The sequence below is a fragment of the Zootoca vivipara genome, chromosome 2 (assembly GCF_965207765.1).
Source record: "Zootoca vivipara chromosome 2, rZooViv2.hap1.1, whole genome shotgun sequence".
In the NCBI taxonomy this organism is placed as follows: Eukaryota; Metazoa; Chordata; class Lepidosauria; order Squamata; family Lacertidae; genus Zootoca; species Zootoca vivipara.
In genome coordinates, this window is record NC_142584.1 from 24,193,156 (window position 1) to 24,220,805 (window position 27,650).

Below are 27,650 nucleotides of genomic sequence, written 5' to 3' on the forward strand. Positions count from 1 at the left end.
CTGGTCTAGCTTAGGGTGCCATAGCACCAAACTCCACCCCTGATTACTTGCTTCCAATAGCTTTGCCTCAGCTTTTCCCAGTCAAAAAGAGAAAGGAACCTCAGGCGTAAGAAAAGGTTCCTTCTTTATATGACTTGTTTGTGAATGCGGCCGCGGACCATGATTTTTAGGAATTCAGAGAGCCCATGTTCACTTCACAGTTCAATTCAAGTTCACCCAAATTATCCTTGGATTTCCTCCCCCCCCCCATACCTTCAAAATGTCACAAGCTGCTGTGTCAAATATACTTGGGAAAACATCAAAACACAAACATAGCGGAATATGAATTGTTTAATTTATTCGCTCACCCGGCAGTTAGGGGAACTGCTTCCAGCTTCATTTCAGATATTTTTGAACTAATTCGTTAAGCTGAACTAGTTCATTCCAAGCACTGGGCTTGTCCATAGTGTGCCTGGTTAAGCATATTAATATGAGTTCCATAATAAGTGGCTCAAATCCACAGCTTCAAATCCACAGCTTCAAAGGTACAAGGAGGCATATGAAATTGGTCCTTCTAGCCCACTCCTGACTACTCTGCCTGGCAGGGCAATTTTCTTTCCCATCACCTGCCACCTGAGCCATTTTCTTAAAAAACAAAACAAAACAAAACAAAAAACCCTCAAAAATCCAGGAGATGCTGGAAATAGAACCTGGGGCCTTCTGGAAGCAAAGCATGTGTCCCACCTCTGAGCTATGTCCCCCTCTCTGAAGATATTTCACTTCCATGCCTGGATCCTATGAACGGGTTTGTAAAAGAAGTGAAAAGTTTCTCAACTCACCATTACCTTTCTGCCACGTGATGGCTGGCCTGGGAGCCCCTGAAGTCTCACAACTGAGTACCACAGCCATCCCATCAATTACTGTGCTGTCCAGGGGCCCTTTGGTTATGTTGGGAGCAATGCCTGCAGTGAAGATGGAGGATGGGGAGAATGACGGGAAGGGTTATAGACTGGCAAGCTGTTAGCACAAATACAATGTTACTTCAATGTGTAATGTTTTATTATGTTTTATATATGTTGGAAGCCGCCCAGAGTGGCTGGGGCGTTGATATTGTGCAATATTTTTGGAAGTGGATATAGGCTCTCGGTTTAGAATTAGGAAATAGTGTTTAGTGAATTCAGTTTTTAGCAAGCTTAAAATAAGAGGAATGGTTGAAAAGGATAAAACATTGAGTATGATTAAAAATATGAATTTTGGGAACTGCTGAAGATGAGTACAAATGAAATTCAGATAGGAGGGGTTTGAGGAAGTCACCTAAAAATGTGAAGGAATATGATGAATTGACAATAATTTTTATGTATTGTTTGTAGTTTATGTCTGTTTTGTTTTTATATTTTGTAGCGTATATTGTTTGTGTTGCTATAAAATGAATACTGTAAAAAAATTTTTGGAAAAAAAACCAGAGTGGCTGGGGCAACCCAGTCAGATGGGTGGGATACAAATAACATCATCATCATTATCATCATCTTTCCCCAACTGTCTGAACCCGCATTGCTGAATAGATGATAAAAGGAATCATTAGGAAGGACCCATTAAACTCGTATCTGATTCTCTGCTTATGGATGGGTATTTTTTATGTGCATTGACTTTCCATCACACAAGCCACCTCCACACAAGTCTCAACTGAGTCTGGAGGAAAACCATCTCTTAGGACATCCCTTGTTGATGCCTGAAACAGGAACAACCTACTGTCTATGGAACACCCACTGTCAGGACCAGCGCATGCTGTTTTGCCACCTGAGGCAAATCAGGAAGTGCTGCCCTACTCTGCTGTGCCACTCGATCAGCTGCCACACCACCCACCTCTACTGGTACCTCTGTCACTGGCAGAGAAGCAATGCTGGCCCTAGCTGCCAAGTCTCCCGTATTCCCCGGGAAACCCCCGTTTTTCCAGCCGTTTTCCGCTGGCAGCCCGGATTTTTAAAAACCCCGTAAATCCCCCGGATTCTTACCGGCCCGGGGAGGCTCCTTCTGAGCATGTCTGGAGTCTCTGGACATGCACAGAAGCGATTTCTGGCGCTGCGGCCATTTTGGAAATGGGCAGAGCATGCGTAGAAGCGACTTCCGGTGCTGCTCTGCCCAGTTCCAAAATGGCCGCAGCGCGACTTCTGGCGCGGCACGGCTGCTGATCCTGGATTTTTCAATCTGGGAGTTGGCACCTATGATGCATTGGCACCGGTTCGCAGCAAAAATCTCATGAGATCTCTCGAGGTTTTGCAAATTCTTGCCGGCAACCGGAATTGATGCTGATGCCGCTTCTGCGCTGCTGGCAGAGGGTGGGTGGGGCATCACTGGAGGTGGCTGCTTCGCCCCGTTTCATGGGTGGGCCAGCTTTGCCTACTGTGCTCCTGAAAGATAAGACGCGGTCCTCTTCCTATTCTGCAGCCTGGAGCTCCTCTATCAAAACAACACCCACTTCCTACAGGACCTTGAGGTAGCTCGCCCTGTATTTCCGCAATACTGCGCATCTCCCCATGAACCTGTCCCTGTGCTTCCTGCAGCAGAGCCACCCGGCTACTAAAAGCCCTGCTTCTTCAGCCCTGCCCCGCAAAGAGCACCTTTGAAGCAACCGACAAGGAAAGCACTTGCTGACACCTACTGGTGACGGCCAGGTACGTGGAGGTCTGCACCTCGCCAGCGGCATTGCGGGCAAAGCACTGGAACATGCCCGTGTCATCTGGCATCAGCCCGCTGATCTGCAGGCTGCCGTTGGTGAGGAGCTGGAAACGAGCCAGCTTCTCCACTCCGAGCAGTACGGCATCCTTGTACCAGAACATACTGGGTGTAGGCACACCTGTAAAACAAAGCATTCCCATGGTGGTATTTTTTTTCAGGGTGCGGGGAGAATATTGTGAATTGATTTGAATTTATTCAAATAGTTCAAAGAAAAGGGCTACAGATAGTGCCATCAGACCAGTTTCCCAAACTTGGGTCTCTAGATGTTTTTGGATTACAGTTCCCATCATCCCTGACCACTGGTCCTGCTAGCTAGGGATGGTGGGAGTTGTGGTCCATAGACAGCTGGAGACCCAGGTTTGGGAAACTCTGCTTTAGACAGTGATCAGGAAATGAAAACAAGCTTTTTTCATCCACTGCCCTCCTTCCTCAAAGTATCTTCCTACGGTAGTATATTTTTCTTTTTACATTGGCTTTAGTTCCTTAACTCCCAACCCATAATGCTTCCCTTCCAAGCCTATTATCCCCCCCCCCCCCACAAACTTCTTAGACCAAGAGTAACTCTCATTAGACACATACCTTGGCATTTATTGCAAATCCCAGTGGTAAGGCACTAACATCCGAAAAGCCAAGGGGCAACGGACATCTGTGGTTGATCAAACCACATGGAAGATTTCCCTCTGCTCCCTTCCTCCTCTAAGTCTCTGGTTAATGTTATAAGAAGATTTCATATTTCCTCCAAATGACGCAACAACTTTTATTTGACAACCCCAAGTGAAATGAGAATCTTGTAATGAATCAATGGTAAAACCAGAATATCCTGACCTATGTTTCCAGTATAAAAGGAACAGTTGCACCAATGCCACCTCCTTAGAGGTGTTTAGCATCCTATTTTTAAGATCACTTAGGGGTGGGGAACCTGTGACTCTTCAGGTGTCGCTGGATTAAAATCCCCATCAGTTTCAGCCAAGTTGGCCAACTGCCAGGGGCAATGGGACCTGTAGTCCAATGGAGTGTCTGGATGGTCACATGTTCTTCACCTATGCTGTACTGTACCCTTGGTAGCAAGCACCACCGAACCAAAAGAGACTTCATTTTCTGAGTAGACGTGTATAGGATTGCACTGCTACTACTGAACATCTGTTTCCAAATCAACTTGCCCATGCATTAATAAGATCATCTTCAGAGGCCCTTCTCCAGAAGACTCTGCTATTGGACGTTAGGCAAGTGGCAAACTGGGGAAAGGTCTGTCTCTGTTGAACCACCGCTGCTTAAGGAACTGTTTCCCCCACCAGCCCCCCAGGCAGCTCATTCAGCATCTATTTTTATGCCACTTTGGTGCTAGGGGAATACCTTTTCATTTTCCCAGGCTTTTAACATTTGGGGAGCTTTCTCTTAATATCTCTTTTATTGCTTCTTTTACCCTGCTGTTTTTTTATTAATCGTTGTTCTTCCACTGTACTTCTTTTTATATTGTGAACCACCCTGCAAATCATAACCACTGAAGGTCAGTATATATAAATCCAAAAAAATAAATACGTAAATACGACGCCTCCGCTATATCCTCTGGGAACTCAACAACTTGGACAGACTATTCTTAGACAACGTCTGCTAGGTTTTAAGCTCAGGCGTGCATCTTGCAATTTAAGTTTGCGGCTGCTTCTCCGCCGCCTTTGGAACTGTCTTGAGATACTCTCCGCTCCTTTCATGGAGAGCAGAGACACTGACATCATTTCATCTGCGAATGAAGTTGCCATCTAGCACTGGTTTCCTGTCTTAGGCTGTCTGCTAGGCTCAGGCAGATGTCATTGTGTCACCCTTGTTTTGTTCAGATTGTCTTTTCAATGTTATCTTTGCAGCTTGAAGCGATGCATAGAAAATGTGCTTATCTTTATTTGCAAGTTTTTAAAAATGTAGAAAAAGGGAAAGCAGCATAAGAATGGTGGGCGCTCTATAATCCCTTTCTAACCCACACCTCCAATGTGGGAAATCTTCCAGATTTAGTTCTTTCTTGGGAGACAGCTCGTTTGAATACCCAAGTTTCTAACCAAGTTCCAAAGCTGAACTAGTTAGAGCCAGAAGAAAATTACCTTTGGCCTGGCATGGAATCTGAACCACCTTCTCCATCTCAGCTGTGATGTGCCTCTCTGGTTCCTTGGTGAACTGAGGTGGCTCTGCAAGACAGAACACGGACATGGGACTGGCTGGAATTCTCACTTGTATGGGAAGGTGCTCAATGTTTAAGCCCCTGTGTTGCATGCAGAAGGTGCCCGGTTCAGTTCTAGGCATCTCCAGCCAGGCATTGCAGAATTACCCCTGCTGTCTATCACAGTAGACAATACTGGGCTAGATGGACCCATAGCTCAGCGTTTTTACTGACAGCACTAAACATCCCCCCGTCCTGAACTCTGCGTTCATCACCTGAATCCCTTCCTCATGTGCCTCCTCTACATGAGGTCCGGAGGGTGGCAACATGAGAACAGGCCTTCTCTGTGGTGGCTCCCCATTTGTGGAATGCTCTCCCCGGGGAGATTGGCATGGCTGCTTCCTTATATATGTTTAGAATGTTCTTCTGCAACCAGGCCTTGGGCTGATTAACACACCACAGCCTTTTAAATGTGTCTGTGGGAAGGGGGAGGTTATTGTTTTGCTGTTTTGTTTTACCTATTTTCACGTTTCTATCCTGCATTTTTACTCTGTGAACCGCCCTGAGGTCTTACGATGAAGGGGGGGGGAGTATAAATCTTAATAAAGAAAGAAAGAAAACCCCAAACATTTACATGTGTAATTGGCTGATACTTCTCAAGTTTAAAAACTAACATCGCTCCTAGGGATATAATAGCCCCCAGAAATTGAGCAAACGTTCCCAGCCTTGTTGATGACAGCCCCGCTTCCATCCACTCTCCTGCACCCATCCTTACCCAGCACAGAGAGATAGGCTCCCCGGACCACGGAGGGCACACTGCTGCTTCGCAGAACAGCTTCACACTCGTAGTAGCCGCTGTCGCTCAGCGAGGGGTTGAGGATGGTCAGGCGCCGGTTATAGTCGCTGATGCCGCCGGACACTGGCACTCCGCCCTTCTTCCAGATGATGTGCAGCTTGATGAGTGGCCTGGTTAGCAGAGAAGCCTGTGAGGGGGGACCCCTTCCAATGGGGCCAGTGTCACCAGATTAAAAACAAACCAACAAACAAACCCAGGACCCCAAGGGTCTCTGCAATCCAAGGAAACACACACCTAGCATCAGGGCTGGATTTACGCATAAGCTAAACAAGTCATTTTTGCCCCCCCCCCAAAAAAAAAATAGAGGGAAAAAACAACCCTGGATGTACATTTCCAAAATATAAGATAAAAAAAAACAAATAAAATAAAACCTGCGTATAGCAAGAGTGTTTTGTGTTGTGTAGGCTCCTATGATATAAGTCAGTGTTTCCCAACCTTGTGCCTCCAGCTGTTTTCGGACTACAATTCCCATCATTCCTGGCCACTGGTCTTGCTAGCTAGGGATGATGGGAATTGTAGTCCGAAAACAGCTGGAGGCACAAGGTTGGGAAACACTGATATAAGTAATGGGCCCCGCCTGCTAGCCTGCTCCCTAAAATATCAAAGGTTTGCTAATTTCTACCGTATATACAGAGTGCCTACATTCTGCATATTTTGTTATGTGCAAATGGCTTTGGATACCTATTAGGTCCATAAATCACCATATAGCATATATTCAGCACAAAAAGAAGTGACAATTGTTGACAAGGGACAGCTGGACATATAAAGGCCCCCATTACCTTCAGTAGCTTAGGGCAGTGTTTCCCAACCTTGTGCCTCCAGCTGTTTTCGGACTACAATTCCCATCATTCCTGACCACTGGTCTTGCTAGCTAGGGATGATGGGAATTGTAGTCTCAAAACATCTGGAGGCACAAGGTTGGGAAACACTGGCTTAGGGCCTCATCAAACCTAAATCCGGCCCTGCCTAGCTTCCTGGTTCAGGTTTGCAGGTATGAGTGTAAACATGCATTCAGGGAGATTGGGCTGCTTTTATGGATGCAAACTGCCAGGCACGAGGGGCTCCTGGCGAAGAGCCCGGCTGATGAAAAGTATTTCTCACATACGTGGGTCACTGACTTCCGCTTAGGGTTGCCAGACTCAATAGAGGACAGGACTTCTGTGCCTTTAATTGCCCTGCTCTCTTTTGAGTCTGGAAACCTTGAAGAGAAACCAGCAGACCCTTTACTTGGAAATTAAACAACTATGCTTCACAGGCACAAGACGCCGTTTCTGGAGCCTGGCAGCGCGGTGGACACTTACCTGGCATTGGCCACACACTCCAGGGTCACTTCCGAGGTGCCAGAGACAACGCTGGTGTTGCGTGGCGGAATTATGATGGTTGGTGCAATGGGGTCAGCTGGGCCGCCTACATCTGAGGAGGGATGAAGGGGTGTTGACAGCAAACACGGGTTCATGCACCAGACAGAAACACTCACAGGCTCTAACGCACACAGACAGCGCACTGGCCCTTTCAGAATGCAAGCAAAGGACTAACGAGGAGCCACAGGCACCTGGACCAAGCAGCAGACTGCTCAAAAGGCATCTTTTGCCAAGTCTTAATATTTATCCTGAGCAGTCCCAGCACACAGAATCAAACCTCTCCTCCCACAGCCTTCTAGAATCAGTGCCATGGTGTTTTTAAGTCTTACAAATCCCTAAACATCTTTTTTAAAAACAAACAAACATGCAAATTAATATCCTAACAAGTTATAAATATATCATAATAAAAATCGAAAAAGATAGCATACAAAATTACCATTTAGGACTAACTGGTACAGTTTCGTATGTTGATGAAGCAAATATAGAAATTATTATTCATATGATACACATATAAATAAATAGTGAGTGGATGCTTAAAAAAACCTCCAAATTATTTATCAGTGCCTTTCCTAGATACTAGAAAATTAAAAACGCCCTTCCCTCTCTGATCAAACAATTTCTTTTAACTCTATAAGTACATCTAATGAATTCCCTTCTCCCATAGCTTCCTGCAGAAATCCTGTAATGAAGTGAAATGAAAACCAAGCCAAACCTTCAGAACATTTGTGGCATGAAGAGTTCCAGGAGTTCAGCAGAAAGTTATGGGACACAGACTGATTAGAAGCAGTATGCCCACCCTGAAACAACTTCTTCTTTTTTAAAGGTTTTATTTAGATTTTTCATAATACATTACAATAAAAAACAAACTGTGAGAGAGGACTTTGTATTCTTCTTTTTTCTTTCTTTTTTGATTTTTGTTTAGATTAGTTTGTTTTTTCAGGTGCAAAATATAGTGAAAGCATTACCGTGACTAACTGCCCTGATACTGCCATGAGCACAAATTATTGTGAATGCACAACAGAAAAGACATCTACCACTAAAGTCAAATGTTTGGTGTGTGTGTGTGTGTGTGTGTGTGTGTGTGTGTGTGTGTGTGTGTGTGTGTATGCTGCCCTGTTATTATGGCATGTTGCAGAATAATATACTTGCAATAAGCCCCTTCAGTTTGAAGGGACCCTCAGTCCCCACTGGACGGTTTGGGGAGTTTCCCCTGCCATAGCGTCCTGCCTAGATAGATAGATAGATGATAGATTTCTTCTTGCCTTGGGAATCTCCCTGCACCTTCTGATACCTCCTGCTTATGTTTGGATGGTGCCATTTTGATTGCCTAAGGACCGGCATTCGGAGAACCGAGATCACTATTATTAAGGTTTAAGATCCACTTCAATCATTAGATTTTGCTGAGCTCTGGAAGATAAGGCCATACAAAGGCTACTAATAACGGTGGCTCTATATTCCCTCCAGTATCAAAGGCAGTAGGCATCCAAATACCAGTTGGCGAGGGACATGGGCTGAAGATCATATATGGGCTTTTTCAAAGGCTCTAGGTTGGCCACTGGAGGAGGAAAGGATTCTGGACCAGGTGGGCTTTAAGTCTGATCCTTCTCATCAAAGAGGAAAGGAAAAGTGGGAGCAGCAGCAGCAAGCAAAAGGATAAGTGCATAAAGCAAAATAATGGCTGCGATAAACCCTCCTTTCCCCTGACGTGTTGGTTGGGATCGCAAGGTTGCTGATATAGCGGAATCCATAAAGGCGGGTGCTATGGTGTTTATTACACACTGAGGTACAGCACTCCAGATTAATGAGGCAAAGGAAGGGGAGGGGGTGGGGACATAAAGCCAAGTCCGGGAGACATAAAACAGCTGCGAAGTAAACATCATCTGGAGGGATGGAGGAATCGTAAGGCCGATTCACGTGGATTTCACAGCTTTGCCGGGAGGCAGAAATCAAAGCTGTTCCCCAAGTGCTGGGAGTTATGGGGGAAAGCGAAGTTGGCAATGCTTAATGAAAGGGGAAGGTTAACAGCTACAGGGCCCAGATGGAGGGATTTGAACGGGTCTTTTATCAACCTCAAACTAGGGGTAGAGAGAAAGATTGTGGGATTAGGATTGTGTTGGATTCAGGGCTGGGCCTGCTGTTGGGGAGGGTGAGAAGGCATGCCTCAGGCCACAGATTTGGGGGGTAACCATTATTTAGTTTATTACTTTCTTTTACTGCCAGGAGGGATGGCATTTGGATTTTGCACTTCAGGTCTTCAGGTCTACCTCTCTGCGGGTGAACCGACAAAACTTTGGGGAAGGGAGAGGTGATCCCATCACAGGTGTTGGAAAAGGATGATGGTCGGGTGAAGTTGAGGTTTTTTGCAAGATGCAGCTTCCCATCAGGGAGTGATAGATATGGGGGCAGCAAAGAACGGGGGGGAAGGAGTAGGCGCTTATGTGTTGTACTTGATAGACTTTGATAATGCTAAAGCAGGGAGGGGAGGTTCGTTCTTAGCGCCTGGATAGCTCCGTTGGTTAGGGTGTGGTGCTAATTACGCTAAGGTTGCAGGTTCGATCTCCGTATGGGACAGCTGCATATTCCTGCATTGCAGGGAGTTGGACTAGATGATCCTCGGGGTCCCTTCCAACTTTACGATTGTATGGTATCCCCGGTATCAGCTTTGTTCCTTAATTCTATGATCCTCACTCAGCCATGAAGCTCACTGGGTGACCTTGAGGCAGTCACTGTCCACCTCTCAGCACAACCTACCTCTCAGGGTTGTCTTGAGGATAAAATGGAGAGGGAACAACCCTGCACAGGACCTTGAGCTACCTGGAGGAAAGGTGGGGTACATAGGTAACAACAGGGGCTTGTGGCTCAAAGGTGAGGGCCATAACATCTGGAGGGCACCAGGACGGCTAAAGCTGCCTTGGAGTGAAGAACAGCATATCACCGATGTGACAGCCATATAGCTTCCTGTTCTCTGTGCTACAGGCATCTTGGTAAAGCAGGGATATTGTCTGGGTGGTGCAGGGAGCAGGGATGGGGGGCCTAAGCCCATGATGTAATTAGAGCCTCCTAGCTCTTGTAGCTGAGGCCCAAAGTGTCTAAATAAATTTGGAGCCGGCAGAAATGTTTAGTCAGCACCAGCCGGAGCTTCGCCAGAGATTTACTGCAAATTAAATTTGGGCCCGAGCCAGCAGAAGCGACGGAGAAGCCAGATGCAAAGAGATGCGGGCGACAGGCTGCGCTTTAGGGACCTGTTGGTCTGCGGGGGGGGGGGGGCAGGCAAGACATAAACTACGGTACATCCTCAGTCCCTCTCGCACTCGGTTGTGGCTCTTTGGGCTAACATTATTTATTATGCCAGCATTTCAGAACCTTATGGCCTGTGCCTTATTTATTCGCATAGTCCTCACCAACCAGACTGCATGCGGCTGTTGCCCTCAAGAATGGGCCAGCGAGGCAGTGAAAGACCCACCTGCAATTCTATGCACGCTTACTTGGGGCTAAGCCTCACTGGATAGAGTGCATGGGTCAACACGCTGCAAGTGATTTGCCCAAGTCATACTAGCAGGCAGTGGTTCAAACCATCTAGAACGTGGGCAGGGGACCTGTGGTTCTCTAGGTGTTGTTGGACTGCAACTCCCCAACCAGCATGGCTGGCATGGGCAATTGTTAAGGATGATGGGAGTTGTAGTCCAACAACATCCAATTGCCGCAGGTTAGCCAATTTACTTTAGAGTGAGCACAGGCCTTGCCCATCTAGCTGTCCCTTGGCTTTGGAAACGACAAGGTTCTCACTGAGAAGAGGAAGTAAGAGAGGGGGGCTCAAGGAGGGAGTAAGGGGAAGAGGAGAGCAGGTTGGTGGGCGCAGGGGGGTTGGTGAGTAAAGTAAGCCGGGATAGTTAGCCCCTAGACCAGGCATCCCCAAACTGCGGCCCTCCAGATGTTTTGGCCTACAACTCCCATGATCCCTAGTTAACAGGACCAGTGGTTGGGGAAGATGGGAATTGTAGCCCAAAACATCTGGAGGGCCGAATTTTGGGGATGCCTGCCCTAGACAGTAATAAATAGGAGAAGAAAAGTGACAGGCAGCCCCCAGCGCATGCAGGTTTACTTGAAAGCAAATCCCACTGAGTTCAGTTGGAGCTATTCCCAAGTTAGTGTCTTTAGAATTGCAGTCATAGCAATGAAAAGTCCAGGCAGTAACTCTTAATGGAGAAGCATGCATGGAAATACACATGTGTACATAAAAAGCATGCACATGCACGCACAGTGCTAAATATGTGGACATCCCATCCAATGGTTACTTCCAAAAGTTCCTGACAAGCAGCTTAGTTTCCTAGCGATCCACCCCGTTGCTGTTGCAAGCAAGAAATTGCAAGCAGAAACAGGTGCTTCACCCTTCGCCTGGTTCCTGCTGGATTTCTGCCTACCACGCTAAAGGTATAGACGCCTGGCTAGAAAAGCTGTGAACTCAAAGGTCTCTCCCACCTCGCCCCCAAGGGTCACTTACTCTCCACGGTGAGGGTGATGGGCTGGCTGGTTTTATTGTCTCCGTTCTTGTCATTCACAGCCTGAACATAGTACCTCCCAGCATCAGGTGCCACTGTTGACAGGATGACCAGGGTGTTCTCCAAGGTGATGGCTCTGAAGGAAAAGGAGGAAATGGCTTTAGAGCAGAGAGTGTCTCAAGGGCACAGGATGGCCTCTTTAAAAGAGGTTGCTAGGAGAGGTGCACAAACTTTGCTAGCGAGCCCACTTACTCCACCCAAACTTTGCCACAAATACTCCAGGATGGATTATGAGCTCTGTTGCATTGTGGGGATCGATTTGGAGCAGTGTGTTCCCCAAGGAGGCTTTTGGCATTTCACACTTCAAACACACACACACTGTGGGCTGTGTGTCTACAGTCTTTCACCTCCCCCCCCCCAGGAAATGATTCCTTAACTCTGGCATCTGGGACAAATCCAGTACATGCAGCCAAAAAACCTTTTTGGGTTGACAGTGCAGGGAAGTGTATTGTCTGGGTCAGAGCAGTAAAAACCTGAATGTCCCCCCCCCTCTTTTTACATACTTAGGGTAGCCAGCTGCAAAAGAGGACATGGGTGGGTTTTTTTCCACCTTTAATAGTTGTGTAGAAACGGGAATTCTAGCAGGTGTAGCTTGTTGCTGAAAGACCCACTTCTGCTTAAAGGTTCAGGAGCCCTGTCATGTCTGGCATCTAGTTACCATAGATGTATTAGAGCAATGTCTAGGGGAGTGTGTTGGGTTCTTGCCTGAAAAAATGAACAAGGGGGGCACTTCTGGAACTAAGCCACACCACTTGCATAGCGGCAAGTCTTTTTCTATCACGCAGGACTGCTCCTTGGCCTGAGCTCCCAGGACAGAGTGATATGTACAGTCAAATAATAAACACACTCTACACCTACCTGCATAAATACCTGAAAGTGCGTGCTTCTACTCACTTATTTTTAGTGCTGCCTTTTTGGGAAAAGACCACCAATGTGGTCATGATTTCATTTGGTGTTTGCCTATGACTGGGCACAGGCAGGTATGCAGACTGAGCACATATAATCTAATTGTCAAGTGTATATTTAAACACAGAATGCATGTACAAGCACATAAATGCAAACCTGCCACCCTCTCATTTCCTGGATGCCTTGTGTGTTCATGTGTACAAATATCTTTTTATTTTGGCAGCTAAACGAACATACCACCTTTCTTTCAAGGAGCTCAAAGCAGTCAACATGGAATTCTGGCCAATGCTTGACCTGCTTGCCTTTACAAATGGAACCACAACCAGTACCTGGATAGGTGCTCTTTGACTGGTGGCAATGAGGGGTGTATGTTAGGTTTCGGTAGTTGTGTATATGGTGTTAGGTTTCGGTAGTTGTGTATATGGTGTTTTTTCACATAGATCTATATATGCATTAATGTACATGAACTAGGGTTGCTATATTTAAAAAAGTGAAAATCTGGACAGCTTTCGGCTGCAATATTCCGGGTATGTCTAGAAAATTTGGGAGTGTGTGCAATTCTGCATACACACACAGGTGACCCCAGAAGACAAGTCAGCTGCAATCCTGAACCAAACATGCTAAAGCTACTTTCACCTCAAACGACAGGCACAAAATAAAATAAATTTCTTCCCCATCTCCTGGTGCCGGCCTTTAAATTACCCCAGTGACGAATTGTACAGGAGGGAGAACAAGTTGGATGTTCCTAGATTAATAGTTTTCCTTTTTACAGAATGATCTAATCTGCTGGAGACATAAAATGGCTATGGGAGGGGAACTATATTTTACCATCAAATTTGCGATAAAGGAGCTTTATCTTCTCAAACCGCCTTCACAAATGGAAAGGCAACCAGTTCACTTCCTGCATAATGGAGGTTACATATTCAATTGCACCACAATGTCTGTATACGGGAGAGAAACCTAGCAGCTCGGTGTTGAATCTAGGAGGGCGCTGTGTACTTTTATTCTTTAAAGAACGTGTGTCTGTGTGCGTGTGTTTTCTGCTGTGCTTACTAATGGAAGGAGGTTTTGGCAGAAGTGTGTTATACGGGTGCACAGCATGTGTAATAAAACATCACGTAATAAAGGGCAAATGCGTCTCTAGAGGCCAAATTAGATGAAATACTCGGGAGATGCATGATCAGCCCCCCTGGAATATTCTTTTTTTTTAAATGAAACACAGCTTTGGGGAGGCGGTGCTGCAAATTGAAAGTGAGAGCAGTGGGTGATTCCTCTAGCCTTTGGGCTGTTTTTTCCAATCAAATTTGGGCTCCTTAGCTGTATTCCAAATCGGAGGTGGAGTTGATTCCGGAAAGTGAGAACAACTTGGCTGGCTTCCTTGTTAAGGTGCTTTGTGATAGTCTTTGCAGACATCAGCCTTAATCAGAGTTAGGGGACTGAGAAAAGGTTACGGGATCACACAGCCCAGAAAATGACAGATGCCATCTCCATCTAAGCACAGATTTCCTTTGTCTAGTTTGACCACGGTTCACTGTTATCTATGCACCGACGTTAGACATTAGCTAATGCGATGGACTGAGCTGAGCTGTGTCATCTCCAGGAGTCTGTCTAAACATGTAATGGGGGTGTAGAAGAGCTTTATAACCATCTCTTTGTATAGGGGTGCGGAACAGCATCTCGGTGGCAGAGCCACCCATCTGTCAATCACTAGGCATCACCATGACATTTGGTGACCCAGCTTCAAAGGAAAGAATCAAGAGCGCATGAATTCAAACCGGAAATGCAAAGGAAAGAACAGAGGTGCCCTTGGACTCCCAAGTCGTGGTGCCAACTTTCCCATGCTTGATGTCATTTATGATACCAGGCTGGGGAAAGGTGGGTGTGGTTCGCCCAAAACAGCCTGGTAGGCCAACTTCTGAGGCTGGTAGACCATTGCTTTAGTGCTAGTATTTGAGTTATATTACCTAACTTAGGGCTTATCCACATTGACCTTCGGCCCCACGCTTTCCAGGCACACGTTTGTGCTTTAAATCTGTGTCCAGGCACCTCCCCCCAAGCTTTCCCTGCAAAAACCCACTCTTTAAAGCAAACATTTAAAACAACAAACATTTGCTCTGGTTTGGCAGTAAACAGCAGCTTTCATACACTCCAATATTTCTCCAATGAAAATAGGGACGTCCTAGGGGAAAGCGGGACATTCTGCGATCAAATCAGAAACCGGGACGGCATCTGTAAATCCGGGACTGTCCCTCGAAAATAGGGGCACTTGGAGGGCCTGCAACTTTACACAGGGAAAGCTCTGGGGTGCAAAAAAGAGGGTGCTCGGATACAGGAGCTTTAAAACACGGACTTGTGCTGGAAAGTGAAGAGAAAATGTTAGTGCGGATAAACCCCTAACTAGCCCTTATTACCCCTGCCGTTAGCAGAGGGCACACAACTGAAAGCAGAACTTATATCAGGCACTGGGAGGCTACGTTTTAATAGCCTTGTGCCTAACGGAAGCAGGGTGGGCCGGAAGAGAGGCACGCAGATAAGCACAAAGGAGGGAACTTGGGAGTAGAAAACAAGGCCAGAAACAGCAAAGAAGAAGAAGAAGAAGAAGAAGAAGAAGAAGAAGAAGAAGAAGAAGAAGAAGAAGAAGAAGAAGAAGAAGAAGAAGAAGAAGAGTTTGGATTGGATATCCCGCTTTATCACTACCCGAAGGAGTCTCAAAGCAGCTCCTTTCCCGTCCTCCCCCACAACAAACACTCTGTGAGGTGAGTGAGGCTGAGAGACTTCAGAGAAGTGTGACTAGCCCAAGGTCACCCAGCAGCTGCATGTGGAGGAGCAGGGAAGCGAACCTGGTTCACCAGATTATGAGTCCACCGCTCTTAACCACTACACCACACTGGATAAATGAATGAAACAAGAGTTAACAGGCAGACTCAGGAACACACAGTAGGAGATGAAGAGTGAAGAAATGCTGCTTAAGGAGCATAAGTGCAAAGTCCTTATGGGGACCCTGGGGCTAGCTGCCCCATTCATTGGATTGTGGTCCCCACGTGCACTGCAGCATGAATACACATATCCAATGTTTGTCAAACTTCACACACTTTCTATATGGTAATTCTGTGCGCCGGGCTCCACAGCCGCCAACTTTGTACCCTTTTGAGTGAGCTGTGCCTGGGAGCAAACAAGCAGAGAGTTGGCTGCTAGGAAAGCTTCGTCTCGTGAAAAATTACCCTTTGCCAGAGGGGAAATGCTGTATCGCACTATGAATGTGTCTGTCTTTAAAGGAGACATGGCAATTTTTCGCCCTCTTTCCTGAACAGAATATTACAACCCTTAAGAAAGAGCGAACGCCCTTCCTTACATCTCTCCCCCTCTCCCCCCCTTCTCTCCCAAATTCATTTTCTCCATGATAAACAAAGCCATTAGTTTATCAAGTCTATCTCCGGATTTTAATGTGATGCGCCTGAGACATCTGTTAAACATCCTTAATGTTAGTTTAACAAGGACACATTCTGCCTCATTCCCTCACACTTTCTCCCATTAAGAGGGGAACGTGGCAGGGTTCTCTCTGATAAACAGCTAGGCTAATGTGTCTGCCTCGTGCCTTTCCAATGGGGGCGAAGGTTGAGGAGAGGAGGCTGCGGAGGATTTTCTTGCAGGATGTGCTTTGTGCCTCTTCCAGGGTGGATCTCTCCCTCTCTCAGGGTAGAAAACATCCTGGACTATCAATATTCATAATGCCGCGCATGTTGCCAAACCACATTTTTATCTATAGGCAACCTACTCAGACGCCTACCCTGGCATGCCATGTAACAAGCTGGCTGCAACAATTCCCACATCCTTGTAGGTGTTGGGAAAGTTGTTACGACTCTTCAGTATCCATGATGACTCTCGGAAGAAGACAACAGCTGAGAGCAATGCCATAAAGGGGAGAAGGTAAAGACACAGAGAGCCCACCCCACCCCACCCCGATCATTACAGCAAGGGTACTGGAGATAATATGGCCATTGATCTCTGAGTTAAGGTTTTTTAAAAAGAGAATGTTTGGATGTGTGTGTCTAAGAACCTCTGCTCTTTCTTTCTAACGCAGCTGCACATGTTCACATTTGCCGCTCTGTAAAGTTGGTGGCGCTGTGGTTAAACCACTGAGCCTAGGGCTTGCTGATCAGAAGGTCAGCGGTTCGAATCCCTGTGACGGGGTGAGCTCCCGTTGCTTGGTCCCAGCTCCTGCCAACCTAGCAGTTCGAAAGCACGTCAAAATGCAAGTAGATAAATAGGAACCGCTACAGTGGGAAGGTAAACGGCGTTTCCATGTGCTGCTCTGGTTTGCCCGAAGCGGCTTTGTCATGCTGGCCACATGACCCGGAAGCTATACGCCGGCTCCCTCGGCCAATAATGCGAGATGAGCGCGCAACCCCAGAGTCGGTCACGACTGGACCTAATGGTCAGGGGTCCCTTTACCTTTACCTTTACAGTTTCATTTGCTTTATTCTTTTTGGGGGGGAGGGATGGATGCAGCAGGAACTCAGGACCTGAAGTCAAGTGCTAAGGATGGAGCAGAGTGAGCCCACTAACAAAGTGAATAACACAGTCCTGGCTCTAGGCCACAATTCAGTTCAATGGGACCTGTAGAAAGGAACTGTTGCTCACCACCATAAAAAAACACAACAACAGGGAGTACAAACTAAGGACTTTTTCAAACCCAACCTTTTGCCCCATGTTTTCTAGGCGCAGTTAAGCCATGCTTTCCTGGACGCAGACTTGGAAAGCCCGGACCTGTGCCTAGAAAAGGGAGCAAAGGTAAATGTTTGATGAGCTTTCAGTTTATTTGAAGACAGCAGGAATCCTCAGCTCCGTCTGCCAAGCCAACAGCATTCAACGGCTGGGGATTTCTCGCTCACGAGATGCCACTGCTGGATCCACTTTTCAAGGAAGGACCTCTTTGAACTCTCTTATGAATATTAATCAGCTGTAATTGCTGTGATATGGTTGATGGAGCCGGAATGGCAGGGAATTGGCATGCAAGCATTGCTCTGCGGTGTCTCCGAGGCAGGGTGGGAACATGGGCCGTTACGCAAGTGGCTCCCGAGGGGACACTTAGCTGGCAAAGTGTGATGAAATGCTGGCCACCTTAGAGGGAAACGGCATGCCACACTCCCCTGACAGGAGGCGGAAGGAGAGCTGGAAAGCTTCTCTGGGTGCTTCTAATGCGGGGGGGGGGGCTTAAAACTGTAAATTGGTTGTTGGGGTATCGCAAGCAAGTGACTGCCAATGGGCTTAAAAAAAAAACTTTAAAAATTTTCTCTGGAAAGGATGAAATTGGGGTTGGGCAAAAGGGCTGGCATTTTTATGTCAATGCCACATGAACGCTGAAAGAAGCTGGCATGCATCCCCTGAGATGAACAAGGAGACAAAGCAGAGATTTCTGAGAGAATGAAAGCAATTTCCACTACAGTGGTACCTCGGTTTGCGACCACAATCTGTTCCGCGGAGGCGTTCGCTCGCCAAAGGCACGCTTCTGCACGTGCGCAAAGGGCCGATAGAGCGCTTCTGCACACGCGCACGCAGGTCGCTTCTGCGCATCCGACGCCGCGGAACCTGGATGTAAACACTTCCAGGTCCATGGCGTTTGCTCGCCAAAGCGTCCGTAAACGGAGGTAGTCGTAAACTGAGGTTCTAATGTATTGGTCAGGTTTTTTCACTTAAAACAGAGGAAAGGTGAGGTCTATGTGTCTGGATGCATGGACAATCTCCTTGCTTTGATAGTGCTTCTATGTATGTGGAGAGTAATGGTAAAGAACCTAATGTGGGTTTTGCTCTAGGGCAGAGGTTTTCAACCTTTCTGAGTCCATGGCTCCCTTGACCAACTACAATCTTTCTGTTGCACCCCTGAGGGGCTCAGGAGCCCAGTTGTGTCACCCCTTGCCTGCAGAGCTGGCAGCCCCTCACCCTTTCTCGAACACCCTCCCTTCTGGAGTGTTCCCTCAGCCTCCTCTCCTCTCCCCTCTCCTTGGGAGTCCTCCAAGCAGCCATTGCTGCTGCCCCAGGTCTCCGAGTTGCCGCTCCCTGCCCCAAAGAGAGGTGCCTCTTCATGTAGGGCACCAGAGGGGCCTGGGACTTGTCTGTCCATTCCCAACAGCAAGGGCTGGCAGACTTGCTTGCTTCCTCCGAGGCTGCCTGAGCTCCTGGCAACCAGCACCCCTTGGCCAGCCCCAGAGGCTCCACTCACCTGGGGAGCTTGTAGCCAGGGCTGCTGCAACAACTGTGCAAGCCTTTGGGAGGCAGAGACACAAGAGGGCAACAGAGGAGGGAGGGAAGGAAAAAGGGACAGAGGCCAGTGTTGCCATCATTCAAGGCACCCCAGGGTGTCACAGCACACTGGTTGAAAACCACTGCTCTAGGGGTTAGTGCCCCAGTTAATCTGTGAGTGGGCTGCTTTGGATGCCGCCATCACGATGGGAAGGAGAGGGAGCACAACCTAATTGTGCTTTTTGTCGCTTGTGCTTCTCCAGCTCATCCACATGTGAACTTGCACTCCTCCTCTATATGTTTATCAAGCCAAACATACAGTGAAATAGCAGGCCTTTGAGGAGGATAATAAGAAGGCATGTGGTTCCATTATCCAAAGTGTGTGTGTGCTGCTTTTCCCAAACACCTTCCAGCATTCTTTTAAACTCCGGTGGTTCTTCTAAAGGCCAGTTGTACTCACATGCGGCTGCTGGGAGGGATCTTGCGTCCATCACGGAACCATGTGACCTGCGGGCGAGGGAAGCTGGCAATGCGGGGAGCGCGGATGACGGCGGCTTCCCCGTGAGACACACTCTGCTGCTTCTCAGTGTCCTCAAAGCTTCCCATATCTAGGGTGGAGAAAGGAAGAAAGAGCAGCAAATATATTAGGTGCAAGGGCAGAGAAACCAAATACCTGGCATTCTTAGAGCCTGGCTGTACAGCAGGTAAGTTGTAGGCTCCTGTGTCCCCTACTACCACTACATTTAAAGACGTTCCCAAGAACCCAGAGTTTTGCTATTCTCCAATTTATACAAGGAGGTCCTATGCAAGTGGATCAGGAAGATCAGGATCAGGATCAGGTCCTATGCAAGTGGATCAGGAAGATCTCAGGAAGATTCTGAGAACAGGGTGGTAGGGGAGTTCCAATGAAAACGTAAGATGCCACATGGTAAGGCAGAGTTTCTTAGAAAAGGCAACTAGGCTCCTTCATACTGTCCACCTTTTTCTGATGCAAAACCAGGACATATGTCTTCTGGGACATACTCCTGAGCAAGTCACATGAGTCACGCCTCACTCTCATCCCCAAAAAAGCACTTTCCCCCCAGGGTGAGAGTGTGCAAGAACGCGGCACACATAACGGCCGCCAAGATCTCGTGAGACAAAACGGGATGACCTTTTTATTCCGGGGCACTTTGAATATATGCAACTTGTGGGCCACCAATCTGAACACAGCCGGCCAGATATGCATGGTAAGGGCCTGATAACCCTCCTGTGCTTGTCCTCTGTCCTTAACTATAAATGTGAGGTGGTGGTGGCGGCAATGGCTATCAAGTAAGCTGCATGCCACAATGCAGTGCTCATGGGCTGCATTTGGATCCATGGGTCCCAGTTGCACAAGCCAGCAGTGCAGTGCAATCCAGCCCAGCGTCATCAAAATGTCATAATCTAACTTTATTACAGGACTCCTGTGTTGGTTCGCAGCTGTCATCTTGACACCTGGAAGTCTGATAGATTTCCTCAACCTTTACTTGGCTACGCGGCGAGGCAGCTCTCATGCGGTGCTAGTTTTGTTTTCGACATGAATTGTTAAGTGCAAAACACACACTTATATCATGCCAATCATGAAATGCTGCAAAAATAGACGGGAGGGAGTACCGGGCGCCCATTCTCAGTCACCACCCGTGTGCACTTCGAAAGGTGGCAATTTATATTGTGTGAGTGAGCACCCTTCTCGGCTGACATGATACGATACGCATTTCGTACTTGCAAATCGGTTCCCCGAGCGCAAGCAAATCACCAGAAGTGGGCACAAGTTGCAGTGGAGAAGCATGGCTCTTCTCCAAACAGGTATGCTTTTCAGCGAGGCATTATGTGCCGGTTTCTTTAGAACATAGACGTTACAAATTAATGTTTCATGTGCTTTAAATTGGCAATGACCCATGCTAAAAAGCAAATGTCTTGTTCTCCCACGCTCGATGCAATCTCCTCTGCTTATACACTCTGCCTATGCACGTTCATCTGTGCACCCCCCCTCCCAAACGCCCACACTCACAACCCTCCACTTACAGTTCCCAGGCCCACCCCCCCTCCAACACTCATATAATCGACATTCAGAGGTGCCTTTCCCTTTCCCCCTCCTCACACCATTTGATCAACAGTTACCTTGATGCTGCTGGGATGGAGGTCAGTGTCTCCTCGTGTGGCCCAGCTGCTTGTGTGCTTGAAAATTTATAGAACCTTTAATAATAATAGTACTAATGACAAAATTGGGGGGGCATGGGGAGACATTTTATTGACTTGCTTTAATTGCTGTAATTAAAAACGTGTAAAGAATCTCTTTTTAATGACTTGGCCATTAGCGTTAGCACAGCTGCCTGATTAATTTCCCATTAGCTGCCTGATTTGCCACCAACCTTTGGAGGGGGGGCTGCTTTGGGGAAGGTGGTGGTGGGGAGAAGGTGATGATGGAGTGAATTAGGGGTGTTCAGATCTCTTAGGTGTGCTCTGTAGGGCTTGGGTAATAACACAGGCCTTTTATTGGTTAAACGCTGAGGTAAACTGCACACCTGGCCAGGTGCCTCACACACGCCAAGGAAGCACTATTTGACAACGGTGGACGGTGTCTGTCGCATTTGGAATGTGCCACAGCTTCAGGAGTGAAGCAGTGGCCAACGGGTGCGAGGCAAACCACCGCCTGTGCAGATAAGCCAAGGTTTGATCACTGGGTGTGAGCCAAACCTCCGCCCGGCAGGCCATAGCCTGACCTTCGGGTGTGTGGCAAACCTCCACCCCTAGGCAAGCCGGGGCTGTCTGAATGTTGTGCCCTCACTCTCACCTAGGCTTTCTCAGTAGTCTGCCGTGTCCTGTCTGTGACCTTTGCCTCCCTTTGGAAAGGCATGGCTCACTTCCCACTTGGTGGGAACATGATGTGGTGGAGCAGGTTTCACAAATATCAGAGGAAACATACGTGTCAGCTCATGATGTAAAGCACTAAAGGTCAGACTGTTCCTACACTTGTGCATATTGTGCTAATAAAAGGAGCCTCTGCTAAGCTTGCCAATGAGCTTTCTATGCACAGCTCACCTGCCTCAGCTCCCTGACTATGTGTCCATCACTACACAAGAGGCCAAAACCCCTCAGAGTTTGGGGCAGCTGCTTCTTGCTTCTTTCAGGAGTGCCTGTTGCACCACATCTCTGTCTTTGGGTGCTTCCAGGCGGAGGGGTGTGTGGTTTTTAAAAGCACTGCCCGCTCATTGTTCTCCTGCTGTAGGCTACACAACTTTCCACATTTCAACCGGTACACCACCCTCCCCTTCTACTATGTCAATTTTTGCTCCCTTTTTATGGAAAAAAGAGCTGCCCCTGAGAGCCTTGCTCACCATGGGGGAAAGCAGACACCCCCTTCCAGTTCTCTTAACCACTTTCCTCCACATCATACATTTAAAGGGGCGTGGGTGGCGCTGTAGTCTAAATCTCTGAGCCTCTTGGGTTTGCCGATCAGAAGGTCAGTGGTTCGAATCTGTGCGATGGAGTGCGCTCCTGTTGCTCTGTCCCGTCCCAGCTCCTGCCAACCTAGCAGTTCGAAAGCACACCAGTGCAAGTAGATAAATAAGTACTGCTGTGGCGGGACGGTAAACAGTGTTTCCGTGCACTCTGGCTTCCATCACTGTGTTCCGTTTCGCCCAGAAGTCATGCTGGCCACATGACCCAGAAAACTGTCTGTGGACAAACGCCAGCTGCCTCGGCCTAAAAGCGAGATGAGCACCGCAACCCCATAGTCGCCTTTGACTGGACTTAACCATCCAGGGGTCCTTTGCTTTTACTTTACCTTATTTAAAGAACAACTATGCCACTCTAACCGTCATGGCTCCCCGCCACCCCAAAGAATCCTGGGAACTGTATTTTGTTGAGTGTCATTAGGAAACCCTTAACAAACTACAGCTTTCAAGATTCTTTGGGGAGTGAGAGCCATGGCGTTTAAAGTGGCACAAGAGTGCTTTAAATATATGCCATGGCTGTGACCAGGAGGTTTTCATCCTGTAGATGCAATATGATTTACAAATTCAAAGTTAGGGGATGGTTCACAGATCTCCCCACTTTTGATGGTGATTATTTTCTTTCCCCAATTTTCAGTGGTTATTTTTCTTCCTGGCAGAGAGGCAGAGAGTCGTGAAAGTCAGCGTACTAAATCTTGGGGGTGTCCCCTCCCTACAGCAAGGTGCTCCTTCTCTCCCCACCCCTCGCCAAGACTTTCGAGTGGCTGTCTGGATTTTAATTTTCTTTCCCTGCTTCGGCTCGTAGATCTTCATTCCCGAGAATGCTGATGAGGCACCAAGTCCACTTAAGATTATTCCTGATGGAAAGTGCTTCTAACAAGGAGCGTCAGAGGGAGGTTAAGCCCCCATCGTTGGAGATGTTGGCCTCAGGGCTTCCTGCACCTGTAATTTCATCATGAATCTCGTAACCGTGGAGGAAGATCCCTTAAAAAAACGAAAGCTGCGAGAGTCGTGAACATTTTCAGTTTTTCTTCAAGCAATTCCTGGTTCTCTTAAGTGCAGGGAGATAGCTAAGTGCACAACAGAGAGTAACTGCCACAATACAGAAATTGGTTCTGGCACAGTCTTTGCGGCATTAACTTTGTAGCAGCAATGCACAGCGATGAAGGAATACACAATTAGAAAAGGGTGGATTTTAGTTCTTTAGCTTCTGGATAGTGGAGCCGCTTAATGGGTGTCCCTATGTATTTCTTTTTTTCTTAATTAAAAAAAAACCCCACACACAACCCAACAAACCTAGAAACCTCAAAGTATCTTTGAAGGTGCTTGTATATTATTTGAAGCCTGACTCCGGGTTGTGAATTTTTAAAAACGGTGGCTCCCGCAGTTGTGGGCAAAGGATGCAGAAGGGCAACATCAAAGGAAGAGAAGAGGGAATTAAGGCTGGGAAGAGTGCAAGGAAGATCAGCTATTGTGGTCCAGTGCTGAGACCAATGCCTGGACTTTCAGTTGTTCTTTCAGCAGCTGAGATGCTCTCTTGCTTCTGATACCCACCCGCCCCTCCACACTAGCAAATGATGCTCCTCCAAAGCATCTCTTTTATTAGGATTAATTAAATGGCATCTCCCTTTCCCAGGCGGTGCATCTATAGCCTGTGTAGTGACAGCACAGGAAGCCTTGCAGGCACCTTGTCAACCTTGCCTGAGGCCTGAATTAACACCCCCCCCCCCGCTCCTGCTGCTCCTTTCCTCTGGTTGGTGGTCACGGCGCTTTCCTCTGCTTTCTTCTCCAGCTCTTGGCTCAGCAAGTTATTTCTCTTCTTCTCCGGGCTTTTGAAGTCCTCGCAGCATGCACTGATCTGGCATGCAGAATCCGTTGTCAGACCTAGCCTTTTGGTGTTTGGGATCGGCTGCCTGATGTTAACCTGGAAGAACCTAGCAAATCTCAGAAGAGAAACAAATGAAGACAGCGAGGGGAATCAAGGCCTGCTTGCCATTTCCAGTTGCTCCAGATGACTTGAGGGCTGAGCATTCATCCAGGTTTTTGTTTCGCAAAGCTTACACGGAGGTTAGAATATACTCGGTCTTTATCATGCAGTTGTTTGCAGGGTGGCTATATGAAAATGTGCGCTTGTCCTGCATTCATCCTGATTTGCTTGTGGGGTGTTTATACACCTTCCCATTAATAGTTCATAGATTCCACTGAAGTTTGTGCAGTTAAAGTTGATCAAAGGGCTCCACTGCAAATACATTTCCCTATTACTTTCCTAACTGTAAAAAGTCTGATTCATCCCCACTGAAATGCCCCTTCCCAGAGACCCGTCCGCCCACCAGCTGTGCTGAAAGCATGAGGCTCTCCTAGCTAAGTGCCGCAGGAGGCAGCCAACTGAGCCACAATCTTCAGTCGCCAGCAGAAGATTTGTCATCTACACCCCGGCCTCTCCCACCCCACCTCCCCGCACGTCGGAGAGACCAGGGCTGATTTATATGGGCGGCTTGTCCCCGCGTCAGGCAATGGTGCTGTAATTGTTATAAACGTTGTTTGCTTTCCCTGCCTTCCAGAGGGTGCTGCCGAGAAGAACTGCTTGCTTTTGTTATAAGCCATCTTAGGGATTTAACACTTCAGGCAAACAGCCTCCTCCTCTTCCTTGGGGTGAGATTCACATGCAGTCCCGCTTATGTTCCTCCATGCTTAGACTTCTACTCTCCTGTCTCCTCATGGCTCTATTAGCATTGGGGGGGGGCGCCACACACGACCCCCTCGCAACCTGCCTCCCAATCTTCCAATGCCCCTCAGTCCTGCTCTGTTTTCTTCCTGCAGCTCCATTACAAGGGACTGAAGATAAAGCTTTCGCAAGTTCCCAGCTCTGCTTGCCATAGGAGATTTGCAAATAGGGATGACAGGGGTGGGGGAATCGGAAAGGTTCCCCCCCCCTTTTTTTTTTAAAAAAGCAAGCATATAGATCAACAAAGGGAAAAAAAGACATTTTAAGATCTGTCAGCTTGGAGGAAAGGGGCATCGCTTTGGAGGTTCTGTCATTTGGCACTGCTACAAAAGGTCACTTTATTGTTGTCAGAGGATTAATAAAGTGTGATAAAATTGGAAGGTGACCTCTCATGGACAGGACACGGCTGCAGAATACCCTTTCATTATTGCTGTATCAAAAATTCTGCAGCCGTCTGAGTGGTGTCCTTTACAAAGTCCTCTAATCTTGATCAGAAGAAGGTGAAAGAGGCCCTGGTTTGATGATGTTCTGTCCCTGCGGTTCATCACTCACCCTGTAAAGAGACTGTGCCTTTCTTTTAATTTGCATTCCTCCACCTCCACCTTCCAGCTGTTGATTCCAAATCCACTTTGCACTGCTCAACTGAAGAGCCCTTTAGCACCCAATAATTTCTCACCTAACATTTTGCTCACCAAGAGCAGTCCAGATCTTGCTGCCTGATGACCTTGACTACTTGTCATAAAGATATGCTGCAACTGAAACATTTCTCTCTCTGTGCATGTGAAAGAGAAATCACAGTGATAATGAGGCCACAACTAACAAACCTCTGAAAAGAGCATTTCCTGATTGTGACGGGGAAAGGGTAATTCAGACAAGTTTAGAAAAGTAGGACAGGAGGTGCTCAGAGTGGGAAGGGGAGTCGAAGGGCACATCAGCATCAGAAATTAGCTAGCATTACTGTCATTCCCTCTCCCCATGAATTCCTTCAGACTGTCTTTTAGGTTTTTGGGAAATGATATCTAATGAAATGAAGAAAATGTTTAAATGGGCTATTCCCAAAAGACCAGAAGCTTTTCTTATAGGTATAATAGGGACAGATGTTCCAAAGATGATGACCGAATTATTAATGTAAGTGACAACAGCAGCAGCTAGAATATTATATGCACAGAAATGGAAAGAAGAGAAGGTTCCAACGAGGGAGGAGTAGCTTTTGAAAGTAATGGGGACTATGCAGAAATGGCAAAGCTGGAAGCGAAATTAGGATATCGAAATGACAAACTTTTCATAGAAGAATGAAGGCCTTTTGTAGACTATTAAAAATAATATTACAGTCAAATGAAATTCAGGGCAGGATTTGAGAAAAAACCAGACAAAATACTTGTTTGTAATAGATAAAGATATAGTGCAGTAGAAAATGTCTGAGTCAACTTATGAAACAATGTGTTCGATTTGAAGGTTATTGTGAAAATGTTTGAATGAATGAATATGACATGACTGTGATTCTGTGAGAAGGCACATGGGCTGCCTTAACCCCCTTGCCAACCTACCATCACCAGGTTTCTTTGGGGCAGAGCCATAACAGTAAACTGGCATTAAACTGCTATTGGTTTAGAGTGTAGAATACCTACCCTTGTTCAGGAAGGACACATACTCAAATAGTTTATTGGTCCTCCAGTCACTTTGTTGAAGCCCTATCATCCAACAGGCAAGTCCCTTCATTCGGGATAGGGAGCATGGGCATAGAATCATAGAATCATAGAGTTGGAAGAGACCACAAGGGCCATCCAGTCCAACCCCCTGCCAAGCAGGAAACACCATCAAAGCATTCTTGACATATGCCTGTCAAGCCTCTGCTTAAAGACCTCCAAAGAAGGAGACTCCACCACACTCCTTGGCAGCAAATTCCACTGCCGAACAGCTCTTACTGTCAGGAAGTTCTCCCTCCCCTATATGACATCCTTTTATATATTTGAACATGGCTATCATATCACCCCTTAACCTTCTCTTCTCCAGGCTAAACATACCCAGCTCCCTAAGCTGTTCCTCATAAGGCATCATTTCCAGGCCTTTGACCATTTTGGTTGCCCTCCTCTGGACACGTTCCAGCTTGTCAGTATCCTTCTTGAACTGTGGTGCCCAGAACTGGACACAGTACTCCAGGGGGCATCCTGGCAGAGCAGGTGAACAGCTCCTACTCACGGAAATTGTTCCCCAGGTTGTTGTTCTTGTTCTCCAGGTGGCCCTGGAACCTCATGGGGCCCTGGGGCCTCCCCTGGTCTATCGACCAGCTCTCCAGGGGGGGGGGGTGGGAATGGTCAACCTCTCTTGCCAACATCCTTTGCCCTCTTGCTCTGTAGCTCTCTTCATGGATTATTTCCCTGTATGTATGTGTATATATATATATATATATATACTTTTCGAGCATGACATGCGCCGCCACTTACATGCCACCTGCACTTCAGTCTGCCTTTGCAGAAGGGCTCCCATGCGATTGCGCACAATGCAGCGGTAGAAGCCAGCATGCGTACGGTCCAGGGATGTGATCATGTACCTTGAAAAAAAAGAGAGAGAAAGGAGGGGGAGATGACTAAACAGATCAATGCAATACACAATCAATGAGGTACATAGTAAGGGCAGCTGTAATCTCATACATTTCCTGATAGGCT

At 47.2% G+C, this 27,650-nt stretch overlaps 1 protein-coding gene across 9 annotated transcripts in view; it reads right to left on the bottom strand.

Moving 5' to 3' along the window:
- SDK2 (sidekick cell adhesion molecule 2) overlaps nucleotides 1–27,650 on the bottom strand; it is a 316,878-nt gene that overhangs the window by 63,781 nt on the left and 225,447 nt on the right. For 5 of the 9 annotated variants that reach the window (XM_088661446.1, XM_060271955.2, XM_088661448.1 and 2 more), the window contains exons 3-10: nucleotides 27,429–27,535; nucleotides 19,244–19,391; nucleotides 11,580–11,713; nucleotides 7,019–7,130; nucleotides 5,637–5,827; nucleotides 4,806–4,889; nucleotides 2,639–2,833; nucleotides 825–941 (exon numbers count right to left, since the gene is read on the bottom strand). In XM_088661446.1, coding sequence (XP_088517572.1) covers nucleotides 825–941; nucleotides 2,639–2,833; nucleotides 4,806–4,889; nucleotides 5,637–5,827; nucleotides 7,019–7,130; nucleotides 11,580–11,713; nucleotides 19,244–19,391; nucleotides 27,429–27,535 — 1,088 coding nt within the window. Of the gene's footprint in view, nucleotides 1–818; nucleotides 942–2,638; nucleotides 2,834–4,805; nucleotides 4,890–5,636; nucleotides 5,828–7,018; nucleotides 7,131–11,579; nucleotides 11,714–19,243; nucleotides 19,392–27,428; nucleotides 27,536–27,650 lie in introns of all 9 variants that reach the window. The other 4 variants (XM_060271954.2, XM_088661447.1, XM_060271953.2 and 1 more) reach the window with 1 other exon arrangement.